A 14536-nucleotide genomic window follows, 5' to 3' on the forward strand; every position below is an offset into this window, starting at 1 on the left:
CCACCTCATGCCATCCATCAACGAGACCAAGCACCAAGAGGCCACCGCCGCCTCCTGGGAAGCCACGAGAGGCGCCATCCATGGCGCCATCACCTGGGGCATCGGCAGCGCCATCCTCGGCGCCATCGGCTACGCCGTGTCTCCTCTATATCGGGGGCTCACAATCCAGTTTAAAGTGTACATTGACACCAGGCTTTCCCCTCCCTGTCCTTGACCTTCATTTATTCAACATTTCTAACGCATTATGTGACAGGTACCTCCAAATGTCAGGCATGGTGCTTGGGAGTATGATGGAGGCGGACGCTAGGATTCGCGCCTTTGAGGCCAGGATACGTGCCCAGAAGCGGCTGGCAAAGGAGCAGGCATATTGGGAGAGTATTCGGAAAGAGTTGGAAGATGATGGTGATGAATAGCTGGGTTAGGCTCCAAGGAAGGATGGTTGAGGAAACTCTTGTGTCATCTCTCTTGTACAAATTCAACATCAAATGGCAAGCATTGCAAATCAGGCTGTGTTTTGTTCATCACTCTTCTTTCTTTTGTTGCATTTCAGACCTCCAGGAGTTGCTAGTCAGCACATGGTATAACTTGGGTATCTCATTCACCCTCCACTGTGCAACTGTCTATGTTCCCTCCTGCTGCTCCAACACTACTGCTCACTTCTTCGGCAGTTCAAACTTCTTCGGATCCATATTCAGCTTGCACAACCTGGCCACACACCCGCTGAGTTGCAGCAATGTCTGAACACCCTCCAATATCCTCATATGCGTGAAACCAATCTCCTTGATAAACTCCAGTTTGGCATGCTCGCTTAATGTCGGGATCGTCTTGGTAACCTTGAACATGGTGCTGATGATATCATGGCTTGAGTACCCAAGATCCCACAGCTCGCGGAGTGTGTCGAGGGCGGCGTCCACATTCCCTTCATAGCACGCCTTGAGCATCGCCTGCACCTTGATCGGATGCGGCGAGTCGACAACCTTGAATACATTGTCCCCAGTGACAATCCCGAAACCGGCGTGGGTGGACTGCAGGTTGTTGATGGCCTGGCGCATGTCGCCCTCAGCGCTGAACACGAGAGCAGCGAGGCCGTCGTCCGTGTACTCGACCCCCTCAGCTTCAATGATCTGCAGCAGCCGCTTGACCACCTGAGCATCTGTGAGCTTGGCAAAGCGGAGGATAGCGCAGCGAGATTGTAGCGGCTCGATGATCTTGTTGGACTGGTTGCAGGCGAATGCGAAGCGGGTCGTGTTGGAGTAGATTTCCATGGTTCGGCGAAGCGCTTGTTGTGCGCCTGAAGTCATGCTGTCGGCTTCATCCAAGATAACAATCTTGTGCCGCCCTGGAGGGAGCGTGACCTTCTTTTGGGCAAAGCCCTTGATGCGTTGCCGGACGACCTCAATACCTGTCCCGCAGGGCGAAAAGGTCAGCGGATGGGAGTCATCACTGGAACAAAGACTTTCAGGGAGTCGAACCTCTTTCGTCACTTGCGTTCAGCTCCAGCACTGCCTCCTTATATGCGTCCCCGAGCAGCTGCCGCGCCAGACATAGCACACTGGTGGTTTTGCCGATGCCGGGCATGCCCGAGATGATCAGATGCGGCATGTTGCCGTCGCGAGCGATGATTTTGAGCCGCTCGATGGTCTCGGTGTTGCCAACCACATCGTCGAGAAAAACTGGCCGATACTTTTCAACCCTGGGAAGTTGGGTTAGATTTCAATCGGAGACGATAAGGTGGGTTTGGCAACACACCAGGGCAGCTCGTAGGCAGGATTGCCGCCTGGGTTGGCAACGGCCGCCTTGTGGGAGGCGGTTGACGACTCTCCCCGATCCTCTGGTTTGGTGGCTGGTGCCATTGTAGGTAAGATGGGAAATGAAGAACTAGTTTGGGTGGACGGTGGCAGTGCAGGGAGTTGGCGTTTCGGGTGGTCTACTTTGTCGGCTTGCAAAGGGGAGATGGAGCTGGAAGACGCGTTAGACGCGTCCGATTTTAAGTGGTTGCGCGAGCTGGTGTTCAACCCTAACCCTATCGAAGGCAATCGAGGCAGCCCTCAGCCCTTCCAGCATCCTTCGCCCTTGTATCCTCGTCTCCGAGGAAGTAGGATTATGCGCCGGTACCTAAATGAATGATTTCAAGTCACGGTTGACAGCTTAACGTCATGGTACGATGCGTTTCTTTTACACTTCGGCATACTATGGACTTCTATCTCCAAGCAGTGTCATCCATATCCACCCATCACCCTTCCTCCTCATGTCCTGTAATCTCCGTTGATTGTGCTGGGGCAAGAGAGTTAGTCTCGAGGGCAAGATGACAGATGGTCAGCAGCGCACTTACATATACTCATGGCTGTAGTCGCACGTCCAGTACGTAGCCTGCTTGTCTCCCTGGCCCAGACGAACCAGAATCTCCAGGTCCTCCAGCTCCAGGATTTCGGCAGCCCGAGCCTGCAAATGTTTGTCAGTCAGCAACCTGGTTTTCCATATGTAGCAGAAAAAAATCGTCATCCCAACATACCTCATCAACCTGCTCGGGCTCTCCGTTGACCAGGAGCTTCAACTCAGCCGTGCCATCCGTAGGAATGAATGACACGCTCGTCTTCTCGGGCACGATCTCTGGAACATTATTCACCGGCTGCCCGGGCTCCGAGATCAACGCGTAACCCGTGGCGCACAAAATGCGACCCCAATTCGCATCCTTTCCGTACAGCGCCGTCTTCACGAGCGGCGAGCGGGCAATGGTGCTCGCAATCCGGCGAGCGGCCCCCTCGCTAACCGACTCCGTCACCCGGATCGTCACAAACTTGGTAGCACCCTCACCGTCACGGACCACGAGCTGCGCCAGCTCGGCCGCAAAGCCAGTCAGCACATCACGGAAGGCGTCGTAATCGGGACCGGGGGCTGAGATCTCAGCGCCTCCTGCCGCGCCGTTGGCCAGCAAGGCGATGGTGTCGTTCGTCGAAGTGTCGCCGTCGATAGTAATGCTGTTGAAGGAGCGGTCAACGGCGTATTTGAGCAAGCCAGGCAGGGCAGAAGGCGAGATGGGGGCATCGGTGGCCAGCACGCCGAGGAGCGTGGCCATATTTGGGTGGATCATGCCGGCACCTTTGGTCATGCCAGCGATGCGATACTCGACACCCGGAGAGGAGGGAAGAGTGAAGGTGCGGGATTTCAGCTTGGGGAAGGTGTCGGTGGTGCAAATAGCCTTAGCTGCCTGCAACCAGTGGTCGTGGGAGGAACCCAAGGCGCCGTAGGCGGTTGGGACGCCGTTCAGGATCTTGTCGATAGGGAGGCGCTGGCCGATGACGCCGGTGCTCATGACAATGGTGCTGTCGGGCTGGCCCAGGTGCTTGTCCGCTTCATGAGCCATCTTCGCGGCGTCTTCCAGACCGCCCTTTCCGGTGACGGCATTGGCACATCCTGAGTTGATGATGACACCCTGGATGCCCTGATTGCCCTTCTTCTGCAGCAAGGCGCGGCTGAAAGTGACGGGAGCGGCCTGAAACTTGTTCTTGGTGAAGACAGCAGCGGCGGCGCACGGAGTGTCCGAGGCCAGAAGGGCCAGGTCTGGCTTCGTCTTGTTGCCCGGCTTAACACCAACTAAGGTACCCGAGGCCTTGAAGCCGAGAGGATATGTCCCGTTAGTTGGGACATACTTCTTCTTGGCCGCCGGGATGGAACCGTTGGGCAGAGCAGAGTAAAAGCGAGAGGGCGTCCGAGCAATCCGGCTCAATTGGGCACTGCTTTGCCTCAATTGGCTTATTAGACTGCCCGTGATTCCAGCCATATCGTTTGAGGGAGATGGTATCTGTGAAAATTGGTGTAAGTGTACAGTGACAATGAACCGGAGGAACGGCAGGACTTGAAAAGTTACGTTCCGCTCCGAGAAACGGAGGGTGTCCCTGTCAAGACTCGACTGATAGTCGCCGGGTAAGAAGGGATTTGGCTCAACCACAAGACTTGCATACTTCATGAGAATCGATTGTTTATATCATTTCTGAAATCTTCATTCCATGACTCATCCTTCAGCATCTTTTCATGTCCCTTTCCTCGGGGCGTGGACTGTTTCTTTCCGTGTTGAAAGTTACCAGCCACATATCACCTCACATCCTGGAAACCCAGGTCCACTGTGGCGTTCCCTCTCTCCGGACCCACCCAAATGTGGCTTGCATCTGGCAGATGCTCCACCGACCCCCATAAAACTTTATTCTTTGTGGTGCAAACTTCTTCCCTCTTCCATCTTTTTTTGTCCAGGCGACAAAAGACACGAATCATCAATCGCGCCTCGTGGGAGCTGCACTCCCTCAACCAACAGCCGGGTTTCCCGCGCACCTTCCTTTCAACTTTATTATCACTGCGATGCGACGTTGAACTTGGCGTTTCGGCTTGGACTCATCTCGCGAAATCGAGACGGACCTCCAAAGCGAACAAGATCGTTGTCCTGATCACCAAGTCCACATTTCCCTCATCGCGTACCAACCATGTCGGAACTCATGGACGCGTATTGGGCCGCGCCGCCCCTGGCGCGTACCATGACAACGGCCATTGTTATCACATCAGTTTCAGTGTACCTGCTGGGCTGGCTCTCGCCGTTCTGGATTGGTTTCCACGAAGAGCGTCTCTTCCGTTTCCCGCCCGAGATCTGGCGTCTGGTCACCAACTTCTTCGTCAGCGAACCGAAAATTGGAATCATCATGGACCCTTGGTTTGTCTATGATTACCTCAAGCAAGTGGAGGTCGCCAACCCCAAGTTCTCGGCCAAGGAAGACGTCCTCTGGTACTTGATAACAGTCGGCAGCTTCATTATTGTAGGTCATGAGCGCTCTTCCTTGTCGCTTCTTTCCGACACCTCGAATATCTGCCCGCATGGTGCTATTTCCCCCAACCATCGCGGTTCCTGGAATCGAGGAAGATTAATCACCCGCATGCCGTTGGTCCCAGAGGGGATCAGTCGGGGTGCGGGTATGGTGGGATGCTTTGGATGACTCGTGCTGCAATCCTTGTGCGCACGGGTGGTTATATAGCTCCCTACATTTCTTCTAGATGAGTCCAGCGCTTGGCTGGTCGTACGCCAGCTGTGTCGTACGAATGCTAACAGCGCAACCCAGTTCATCAACCGTGCCATTATCGGCTCCGGTGGTTTTTTCTTGAACGGCCTCATTATGGCCCTGTGCTACACGGCCACCCAGGACCAACGCGGCACTCGGGCTGGATTTTTCTTCTTTACCGTGCCCGCACAAACCATCCCATACTGCATGATCGCCATGTCGTTCTTGATGCGCCCATGGATCATCCCTATGCAAATCAGCGGCATTGTCGCCGCCCATCTGCACGACTTCCTGTGGCGTATCTGGCCCGAGTTTGGTGGTGGCCCGAGGCTCCTTGCAACTCCCAAGTTCGTTTCGTATCTCGTCCAAACCCCAGCCGCCTTGAACCGCGGTTATGGCACAGCTTTCCGGCCCGGGGCTGGCTCCGGCACGGGGACAGGGAGAACTACGGGCGCATCGACCGGCTCGGTGCTCCCGGATTCTTGGAGGACAAGGGGAACCGGACGTCGTTTAGGAGGGGACTGAGCAGCTGCGTGCAATTGTACTGTACTGTTGCCTTTCTGTGAAGATATCACCTAATGTCTTCGCGTGCCTTTATTTTATTGGGTCAATTTGTCAAAGTGATTGTGATCTCTGACCACCTACACAGGTGGCTCTGGAAATCACGCGAATACAAAACATCATGGAGCAGGATCTTGCGGACTCCGGAGAAGAAGCCAGCTCATACCCGCGAAGCCCGCCGGTCTCCCAACATGCCGAGCACCTCGAAAGCTGCAAATGCCAGACGCCACCGTCCTTCCAACCCGCCCAACCTGGCCCGAGATATACTTCCATATGTCCATACAACCATTGTCTTCGCCCGTGAAACCAAACAAGACGTTTACCTATACACGATTGATCTGCGAAGGTGAAGTATTACCAAATATCAGTCCCCCTCCCCACCTCACTTTCAGCGTAATCCCTCCTATAAGCACCACTTCCTCGACCGCCTCCTCCCCAATTCTCTTCGGCTCTCAAAACCCCCAGGAAACCCCTCCCGCTATTCGGATCCGACCGCTTCCGGCCATGCCTTCCCGACGACGACGACTTGCCCTTGTAATCCCTTTCTCTCCCAGAATCACCTTCACCAGTCAGCGCGAGTGCCCGGGCGCGGAAACTCCGCATCCCGCCCCCGCCATCCCTGTCCGCACGGTACCCGCCGGCGGAACGGGAGCGGTTGCGCTGCTGGCTCTGCCTGCTTTGGGATCGGTAGGTTCGGGGTTGTCGTCGTCCCTGGTGCTGCCGACTCAGCTGCTGCTCGTCATCGCTCACCCTTCCTCCTCCTTGCATATCGCTGTCTTCAATGTATGTGTCGTCATCATCGTCGCCGTCGTCATCGTCAGTGTCAATTTCATACCCGTCCTCGGAAGGCGTGTAATCCTCGTACTCGTCATCCAGCATCCCTTTCCGTCCGTGTTCTTTTTCTTCCTCCCTCTTGCGGCTGGGACGAGGCCTCTTGCGAGGGCGGTGATGGTGGTGCAGTTCCGGGAAGGCTAACGGCCCGGAAATGGTGGTGTCTTCCCGTCCCGGAAGGGGCTTGGAACCGCCGGGGAGGCGGAGGATGGTGCCTTCGGCGACAGTAGGTGGGATGGCAGCGACTGCGGCTGCTGCGGAGGGAGCGATTTTGGATTGGTTGGATAATATGGGGTTGAGGTTGAGCGGGGGAGGGATGGGACGCTTTCGTTGCCCGCCTCCGCTTTGGAGAGGAGGGTTTTGATCTTTGGGAGGAGGAAGAGGCGGCGCGGTGGAGGAGGAGGAGGAGGATGCTGACCCTTGCCGGGTGCGGATGGCTGAGGGCTGGGAAAGATATTGGTGGTTTTGCGGGTGTTGAACGGCTGGGGAGGTTTCTCCATTGGCGGCGCGAAGGAAGGCTTGGATGACGGTGTCATCGGGGTGGGTTTTGTGTGCCGCCGCTGCTGCTGGCGCCTGATATGGCGGACTGTAAAACGGCGGAGGGGAAGCGGTGGACATGGAGAGGCCCAGGCTGCTAGGGGAACTGGTTCCTCGTACCCAAGCTCGGGGGATGTATGCCGGGTGGGTGGGCATGGCGCTGGCCAGGTCGAGAGGGCTGGCCGCTGGCGACAAGCGGTAGCCGTTCTTCTCCGGAGAGAAGGTGTAGGTTGAGGAGGAGCCCGCGGTCCCAGGATTGGCGTAGAGCTGCGGGTCATCGGACTTGTAGTCCATGGTGTAGGCAACCGCGGGGGCCGCTAGGGGGACCTGTTGACGGGAATGTCGTTGGCGATGGCGATGGTGGGTATAATCACCGCTCTTCTCAATGTCTGAGGTATCCTCGTGGTCGAACTGGCGCTGTCGGCGCCAGTAAATGAAGAACAGGCCTGCGGCAGCGAGGAAGACTCCTCCCGCGCCGCCAGCGATTCCGGCGACGGCTCCCGTAGAAAGCGAGGAGGGCGACCCGGAGGGCTCAGTGTCCCGAGGAAAGACATGGGAGCCCAAGAGCGCCATCTTGAACACGCGATTCAGACAGTCTGTCACGGTCAGGATTCCCGTCGTCTCGCAGACCGAGTCCTCACCCGGGCCGGATCCGGACCAACCTACACTTGGTAGGTGAAGGACACCTCAACAACACAACGGTGCCAAGCACCGTCCTCAATCCCCCGGGTTGTGGAGATTGATCTCGAGCATGGAGTTAGGTTTACGGATTGAAGAGCAAAAAGAAGAACGTGGTTGACTGCATTCATAAATGATTCGGCCCCAACCGGCCGCCCATGTCCACGCCCATCCCACCCATCGCATCGACGGAGGGCAAACCACCGCAGCCGCGCGAGGATTAGTTGCCGATGTGCATACTACAGTATGCGGTTGGTGATCGCCACGGTTCAATGGACGGGTTCACATGGCGCCGTACCGGACAGTATGAATGGGAACGGTATGACATGCAGCACATGCCGCAGGACGCAAAAGACCTACGGAAATGGTACCCTGAACCACCAAGTCATACCTAGGCCCCGTCATCACTTTGGTCAGGAACCCACAGAGATGACCCCGACACGCCTACCTATGTCCCGGGAAACGCTGTTCATTTTGCCCAAATGTCGACAAAATGGTCAAGTACTCTCTCTCCTCAACGTTCCCAGCTATTGAGTTTGTCGCCCTGAGCTGGGCCAGAGGTAAATTCAGGTTTACAACAGGCATCGGAGAGTTCAATGGGTGGATTCTGCATCTTCAGCCCGCCATCGAAGGTCCATAGGCGCCAATCATGACGCAGAGACACAAGGCAAGGCAAGGCGATGGCGGATCGGGTCGACAAGACACTGCGGGGTGGGATCAGTGGGGAGAAACCGTTGAGAAGATGACTGAGCCAAACCTGGAGGATGCCTGGTTCAAGAAAACACCTGGCCAATGGCAGGCCACGGACGAAGTTGTTGGCGCCCGCGCGGGACATTCCGATCCCTCCGCGGCCACTGATTGGTTGCACAGGCGAACTCCATGCTCATCTTTCAGGGGTTCCCTGCAGACTTCGGGGCAAACAAGCTTCGGTTCCCGCTCGCCGTTTGTTTTCTTCTGGTCCAGGGGTCTTCACCTTGACTCCGATTTGGAAATACTACCTCTCGACAAGGAGCACGACTCGACGGAAGCCAACATGTGATGGACGGAACTGCATCCCATCTTCCCGATCACTGGGTTGATCGGCAAACCATCGTTTGCCCCAGAATCGGGACCTCTACGCTTCCTTGTTTCGTCTTATTCATGGTACTGTTTTTATCAGCCATCCTGCTCTTCCAGGTTTGTCACAAGTTGTCAGTATTGCCCATCTTCTTGGTCGGTCGTAGCGGCCTTCTTCTTCTGGTCATACAGAATGCACAAGCATGTCAGAATGACAATAAACAATCCCTCCTGGTCCGCCACCCTGACGATAACCATCCCGCTGCCCCATTGGCCGGATCATTCGACGCCTCCCGGCCGACGTGGTGCTCGGCGCTAAGTACCAGACCGTCGGGAACATCCTTCCCACTTTTCGAGTCCTGCCGTGCCTTGGCCGGGCCGACCAAGGTGCATTGACAAGGGATCGTTCAACTTCTCCATTGCCGTTGACTTTCGAGCAAGGATTCTGAACTGTTGGTTCCGTACTTGCACGGTTGGGGCAGCAGCATTTTGCTTTGTATGGAGTTATCTCGGGCCGTCGAAACGTCAATTCTGCATGAGGACCTGAGAGTCCTTGCGAGTCCCTGCGGGGACCAGAGTTTGGTGCTGCCAGTGACATGGTATAGTAGTATACTATAGGACACATATTGCGCAGCTGTAGCCTTGTGAAAAGACAGATGGCTGGAGACGAAAATGCAGTCAGCCTCACCATGGCTCAGGTCCCATCGCCAGCCAGGTGCCCTTGTCCCATGGTGCTCACATGGTCGCTTGTGCTACAACAAGCCTGGTCGAGGATCTTGGAGGATCGAGTAAGATCGCTTGTTGAGCCGTCATTATGGCAAGATGGAGCATTGCGCAAACTCTCCAGCTTTGGATATTATTCCCGGTCCTGAAATCGATGTTGCACAAGAACGGCACAAGCAGGAACTCGTTTCAACTGGCGCTTGCTACCTGCAGATGCCTGGCTTACAGGGGAAGATCCAAGGTTGAAGGTGTATTAATCCTGCTGATCGATCCCAAGACAGTCAAGGCTCCAACATCATTCACCTCAAATACATCTGCATATGGCCGAGATAATCTGGTGGACCTGTTACCATCGACACTCTATGTATCCCACCACAATCAAAAGGTGAACATCTCGGTCTCTCGCATGGGGTGTGTGCCATTACCTAGCGGCCTGCTTCACATTACCTCACAACGCTCCCAGGTTCCGAAATCATGTCCTGCTATACCTCAGATGATTGATGGCGATGAAACGAAACCCCCTCAATTTTGAGTTGGGACATAATTTGTTGGACTTGGAAAGGAACAATCACAGATCCATCTCTGTCTCACGCACCAGGAGGAACTGATTTCAAGTCATCCTATGTTCAGTCCAAGCCGTCGCACCCGTTGGCGCACGACATGGCGGTGAGGTTTCGTTGCGAGACAGGAATAACACATGCGAATCTCGGCCAAGCCTTCTCAAAGCTCTCCAACAGAGATATAAGCTTGCTGCCAGAATGGAATTTGATAATGGTAGTGGCTTGGCCCCGAAAAGCAAGAAGTCGTGAATCTTATGAGCCGCTGCGCATGGCTCGAGAGCTATATACCCTGACACAATAGAAAAGGTCCTATCGCCATATTCCCACGCATACAACGAGCACCATGCGTCTATATCGGCCCTTCGAAATCTTGTGCGTTCCCGTGATATTCTTATCATCGGTGCTTGGCTTGGGGACCCAGGCTCGACAACAAGACACAACCTGGCAGTGGTAGCAGATCAAAGGCCTAACTCGGTGTTCGTTTCCCTTGTCTCAGCGTCAAGAATAGCAAGAGGAAGACGTGGAGCTAACCTCGCCTGTTTACTTCAGACCCAGACTCGTCCATCCAAATGACACGCTGGCACTCCACAATCTTAGACATCAAAACCAACCATACAACCGAGTGTGATGTTCTCAGTCCCGGGCTGAACCCGGTAGGGAGCTTCTACGGCCGGAGGTGCGCACGAGAAACGGACACGGAGGCGGCACAGTTCAAGATGTCGTGGGGATATAATAAGCTTAGCGACAGTGCTGTTGTGACGGTTTGCTTGTACGTCTTGTCCAATGAGAGAGGAACCGGTACTATATATGCTAACCGATCTCGTCCCTGATTTGGTAGTGTTCCCAACGGTACGGCTGCGTGGTTTGGCTTTGAGAAAGTCAGCCGAAGGCAGTTTCTGGGCGATTCGCAGATAGAGCCGGCTTGGGCAACGGGGTGTGCCTGAAGGGTTGAATCAAGGCGGAGGTTGGGAGTAAACATGCTGGTGTATCATCTGGTGAACGGCAGAGAGCTTGCTAATGGGGTCCATGGTTCAAGTAAGGCTCGCATCATGGAACTCACTCATCAATAAGTTATCCCCGTGTTGTTTTTGATGTAATGTAATCGGTAGTCCCGTCATCCATGGCGACCATCGCTGCTGCCGTTCAGTGGGCGTGGACCAAGCCCCGCTACTAGTACTATCCCTCACGGAGAAGCGGGACAACCTAGGGACCGGGACGCCCGGCCATTCCAGTCCTGGCCAACGCTAAACCGTTCTGAAAACATTCTGAAATGACACTGAAATGAACATCTTCCACGACAACGGGAATTCTTGAAATCTTTCTCCAAACAACAACTTTTCGACGATTCGATAGCGATTCAACCTCGAAAACGCCGTTTCTCGACACCGTGATCACGAATATCGACCTCACGAACGAATCCGAGCCGCCGTTGCCGACCTGACGCCTTATACCCACTATTTTTAGTGGGTCCGAGCGCTGTAACGAACCTGGAGAACTGAGGAGGGCTTGGGGGGTTCCGGCATTGCCAGAATCGTTTTCTACGGGGTTTTGCGAGTTTGGTGATATAGTTTTTGTCGTCGTAATGCCAGAATTTAGGCCATTTCTGTGATGCTGTTGTCGTTGACTTTTTGCTGTGATTTTGGTGTGTCCCGGATCCTAGACTGTCCCATTTCCCCGTGAGGGATAGTAGAATCATTCGTGGACCAAAAATGGATATTGGTTGGTGGCAAGCTCCCGAATTTAGCAGTTCGGCATTCCATCTCCAACCGTTCCAAAACCCCACACGCTGCAGGCCACGCATCGTCATTCATCGAAGCCCCTTCGGCCCTCTCGTCCGGACATCACCACGTTCGCTGTTCTCTGCAGCACTGCGTCAGGCACCGTTACATCGTCTTACATTTATGTGCCGTTCCCAGGTCCACTGCTTCGCTGCTGAGCTGTGCCTCGCCTCGGCTGCTTGTGCTTGGGACAGCACGAGATAAAAATACCCCGCGCTTGTATTTTGGGACACCACCGCCAACTCGGCAGTGGGATATCGCTCTCACTACCCGATCAACGACCTGTATCGTTTGTTTCGGGTGAGAATAGGGGGTGACGACGCCTGACGTAGGCTGTCAGCGTAGGAGCGCATTTTCCTTCTCAGTGCAGGCGCCGGGAATTTGAGATTGGGGCGAGCCGTACTCGCTGGACTTTGCGAGAAGTGGATGAGTTAGAGATTGCTTCAAGGTTGCACGGCATTTGAACCTCTCGTCACGAGCGCCCTTAGGTGGTCAAGCACGCGGGGTGATCGCTTCTAAACCGGGTATTCCAGGTCCGCCACTCTTCCTGTCCGTCCGTCCGGGTGAACCCCGTGCTTGGGTCGCCCGAGAGAACATCGAGCATAAATAAGACATCGGTCAACCTTTGACCATCGGCGCCCAGCATGCGCATCGGATGTCTCCAGTTCGCACCCCAGGTGGGTGAGGTTTCCAACAACATCTCGCGGGCCGAAGCAGTGCTCTCCCGTGCGAATCCACAGGAGTTGGGAACGCTGGACTTACTTGTGCTTCCTGAGATGGCTTTGAGCGGTACGTTTACTTTTCCGGTGATGTGATGAGGTTGTGCGACACAGCTATCACATGACAATCTGGACGATTAACTAACATCCTTTAGGCTATAACTTCAAGTCTCTAGAGCACATAACACCCTATCTGGAACCAACGGGATCAGGCATCAGTGCTCAGTGGGCACGCAAGACTGCGCGTAGGTACGGCTGTGCTGTGGCAGTGGGATATCCTGAGACGGCTGGGCCGCAGGATTCCTCAACAACCGAGGCCGAGCTCTACAACTCGCTGGTCATGGTTAATAGCCACGGAGAGAGGTTGGCCCACACTCGAAAGTCGTTTCTGTACTACACCGACGAGACCTGGGCGCGGGAGGGAGGCGGCTTCTACGGAGGCCAGGTTCCCGGTCTTGGAAAGGTTGCCATCGGCATCTGTAAGTTCCCTGTCAACCTTACTTTGGAGCTTATGGCCTTCTCGCTAACGCTCATGCTTTCTAGGCATGGATATCAAGTAAGCGGCCCCCCCCACCCGCCCAAAAATCTGGCCAACACAGACACATGGTGACTAATCAACCCCAGCCCCTATAAGTTTGAAGCGCCCTGGGACGCCTACGAGTTTGCAAACCACGTGCTCCGCTCGAAAGCCAACCTCGTCATCCTCTCAACTGCGTGGTTGACAAACGACGAACAGAGCAGCTTCCTGTCCCGCAAAGAGGAGCCGGACATGTCTACCCTCGCCTACTGGGCCGCGCGCTTCGAGCCCGTAATCCGGGCCGGCAGCTCTGAAGAGACCATTATTGTCATTGCGAACCGCTGCGGTACCGAGGGCGATGCCACGTATGCAGGCACGAGCACTGTCTTGGGGATCCGTGACGGCGAGATCGCTCTTTACGACCTTTTACCACGCGGCACCGAGGGGCTGTTGGTCGTCGACACGGATAAGCCGCCCAAGTACCGGCTTGTAAGCTCGCCCAGGAGCAGGAGGGATAGCAGTTCAACCGATGAGGGCGGGCCGGAAAAGGGACCCCGTTCTACAGGGGGCACAGATGACCAAGACCGCCGTGACTCCGCTCCCCCGGGAAGGGACTCGGGTTCTTCTGCAGTGGACTCGCCAACGATCCCCGCGGGATTCCAGCCGGGTGCACATGGGAGGACAAGGACAAGCGGGTCGGAAATCCCGATGCCGTTGCCAGCGGCGACCACCTCTGCTTCACAAACACACTCACCATCCACGCCGGCGCCAACATCAACCCGACGAACCACCCTCCCAGGACGCCCTAAGCTTTCCCTCCAAACCAACTTCTCACCTTCCGCCTACTTCCTTTCCGCATCTCCTCGGGGCCATCAACCATCAGAATCCGCCGCTGCTACCACGACTCCGCCCACGACAACCGCGGCGGACATTCCCATCTTTGTGGAAATGTGCTCCCCAGAGGGCAGGTCGAGGTGGGAGAGTAGTGACAGACGTTACAGCTCCGTGAACCATAGCGAAATCGACGACGGCGGCGCCAACAGCGATGACATCTACGGTTATGTTTGGGGAATCGGTCAAGGCGGGACCCTCGACCAGAACGATTCTCATGCGCAGCACCACCGAGCTCAGGACCAGAGCCAGACTCAAGACTGGAATTGGCGTCATCAGGGCAGCCAACGATTGCTCTCACCTCAAAAACCGCCATCGTCTGACAGACGGATGATGATGACGACGATGCTCCTGTCCCCGTCGGCATGGAGCGCGTCTGCCTCGCCAATTGGCTGCCGGATGGAGATTCCCATATTGGCGAGCCCGAGTGTGTTTAGGAGTGATGGTGCCTGTTGGTGATGGGGATGTGGATCTCCCATGTATGACCCCGAGGCAGAAGAGAGGCAAGATGATTGTTTAAGGGGGGGAGAAATGGATTCTTTAGCTATCTGTCGGTCGTACATCCCAACTGTTATTCTAGTCAATGAAAAATTATGAAAATACATTGGTCTCCTACAAGGTATAAATGAGCAAAGAAACTGGT

General features: G+C 55.3%; 9 protein-coding genes across 9 annotated transcripts; 6 read left to right on the top strand and 3 right to left on the bottom strand.

The window, feature by feature from the left end:
* Positions 1–7: 7 nt before the first annotated feature.
* VTJ04DRAFT_6431 (uncharacterized protein) lies at positions 8–413 on the top strand (the record flags this gene model as incomplete). Its single annotated transcript, XM_069364650.1, has 2 exons — positions 8–177; positions 254–413. 2 exons carry the CDS (start codon positions 8–10, stop codon positions 411–413), a joined length of 330 nt encoding a protein of 109 aa, XP_069218455.1.
* A 240-nt stretch (positions 414–653) lies between these two features.
* VTJ04DRAFT_6432 (uncharacterized protein) lies at positions 654–1853 on the bottom strand (the record flags this gene model as incomplete). Its single annotated transcript, XM_069364651.1, has 3 exons — positions 654–1402; positions 1473–1693; positions 1750–1853. The coding sequence occupies 3 exons, from the start codon at positions 1851–1853 to the stop codon at positions 654–656; spliced, it is 1074 nt and encodes a 357-aa protein (XP_069218456.1).
* A 393-nt stretch (positions 1854–2246) lies between these two features.
* VTJ04DRAFT_6433 (uncharacterized protein) lies at positions 2247–3781 on the bottom strand (the record flags this gene model as incomplete). Its single annotated transcript, XM_069364652.1, has 3 exons — positions 2247–2274; positions 2333–2442; positions 2513–3781. 3 exons carry the CDS (start codon positions 3779–3781, stop codon positions 2247–2249), a joined length of 1407 nt encoding a protein of 468 aa, XP_069218457.1.
* A 694-nt stretch (positions 3782–4475) lies between these two features.
* On the top strand, positions 4476–5567 carry VTJ04DRAFT_6434 (uncharacterized protein; the record flags this gene model as incomplete). Its single annotated transcript, XM_069364653.1, has 2 exons — positions 4476–4802; positions 5103–5567. 2 exons carry the CDS (start codon positions 4476–4478, stop codon positions 5565–5567), a joined length of 792 nt encoding a protein of 263 aa, XP_069218458.1.
* A 53-nt stretch (positions 5568–5620) lies between these two features.
* Positions 5621–5953, top strand: VTJ04DRAFT_6435 (uncharacterized protein; the record flags this gene model as incomplete). The annotated part of the gene is made up of 1 exon (XM_069364654.1): positions 5621–5953. The coding sequence occupies one exon, from the start codon at positions 5621–5623 to the stop codon at positions 5951–5953; it is 333 nt and encodes a 110-aa protein (XP_069218459.1).
* Positions 5954–5957: 4 nt separating this feature from the next.
* VTJ04DRAFT_6436 (uncharacterized protein) lies at positions 5958–7544 on the bottom strand (the record flags this gene model as incomplete). The annotated part of the gene is made up of 1 exon (XM_069364655.1): positions 5958–7544. The coding sequence occupies one exon, from the start codon at positions 7542–7544 to the stop codon at positions 5958–5960; it is 1587 nt and encodes a 528-aa protein (XP_069218460.1).
* A 754-nt stretch (positions 7545–8298) lies between these two features.
* On the top strand, positions 8299–8688 carry VTJ04DRAFT_6437 (uncharacterized protein; the record flags this gene model as incomplete). Its single annotated transcript, XM_069364656.1, has 1 exon — positions 8299–8688. One exon carries the CDS (start codon positions 8299–8301, stop codon positions 8686–8688), a length of 390 nt encoding a protein of 129 aa, XP_069218461.1.
* A 1869-nt stretch (positions 8689–10557) lies between these two features.
* VTJ04DRAFT_6438 (uncharacterized protein) lies at positions 10558–10932 on the top strand (the record flags this gene model as incomplete). The annotated part of the gene is made up of 2 exons (XM_069364657.1): positions 10558–10757; positions 10827–10932. The coding sequence occupies 2 exons, from the start codon at positions 10558–10560 to the stop codon at positions 10930–10932; spliced, it is 306 nt and encodes a 101-aa protein (XP_069218462.1).
* A 1478-nt stretch (positions 10933–12410) lies between these two features.
* On the top strand, positions 12411–14352 carry VTJ04DRAFT_6439 (uncharacterized protein; the record flags this gene model as incomplete). Its single annotated transcript, XM_069364658.1, has 4 exons — positions 12411–12555; positions 12641–12964; positions 13029–13041; positions 13110–14352. The coding sequence occupies 4 exons, from the start codon at positions 12411–12413 to the stop codon at positions 14350–14352; spliced, it is 1725 nt and encodes a 574-aa protein (XP_069218463.1).
* Positions 14353–14536: the final 184 nt, after the last annotated feature.

The sequence above is a fragment of the Mycothermus thermophilus genome (assembly GCF_041956435.1).
Source record: "Mycothermus thermophilus strain CBS 625.91 unplaced genomic scaffold VTJ04scaffold_4, whole genome shotgun sequence".
Lineage (NCBI taxonomy): Eukaryota > Fungi > Ascomycota > Sordariomycetes > Sordariales > Chaetomiaceae > Mycothermus > Mycothermus thermophilus.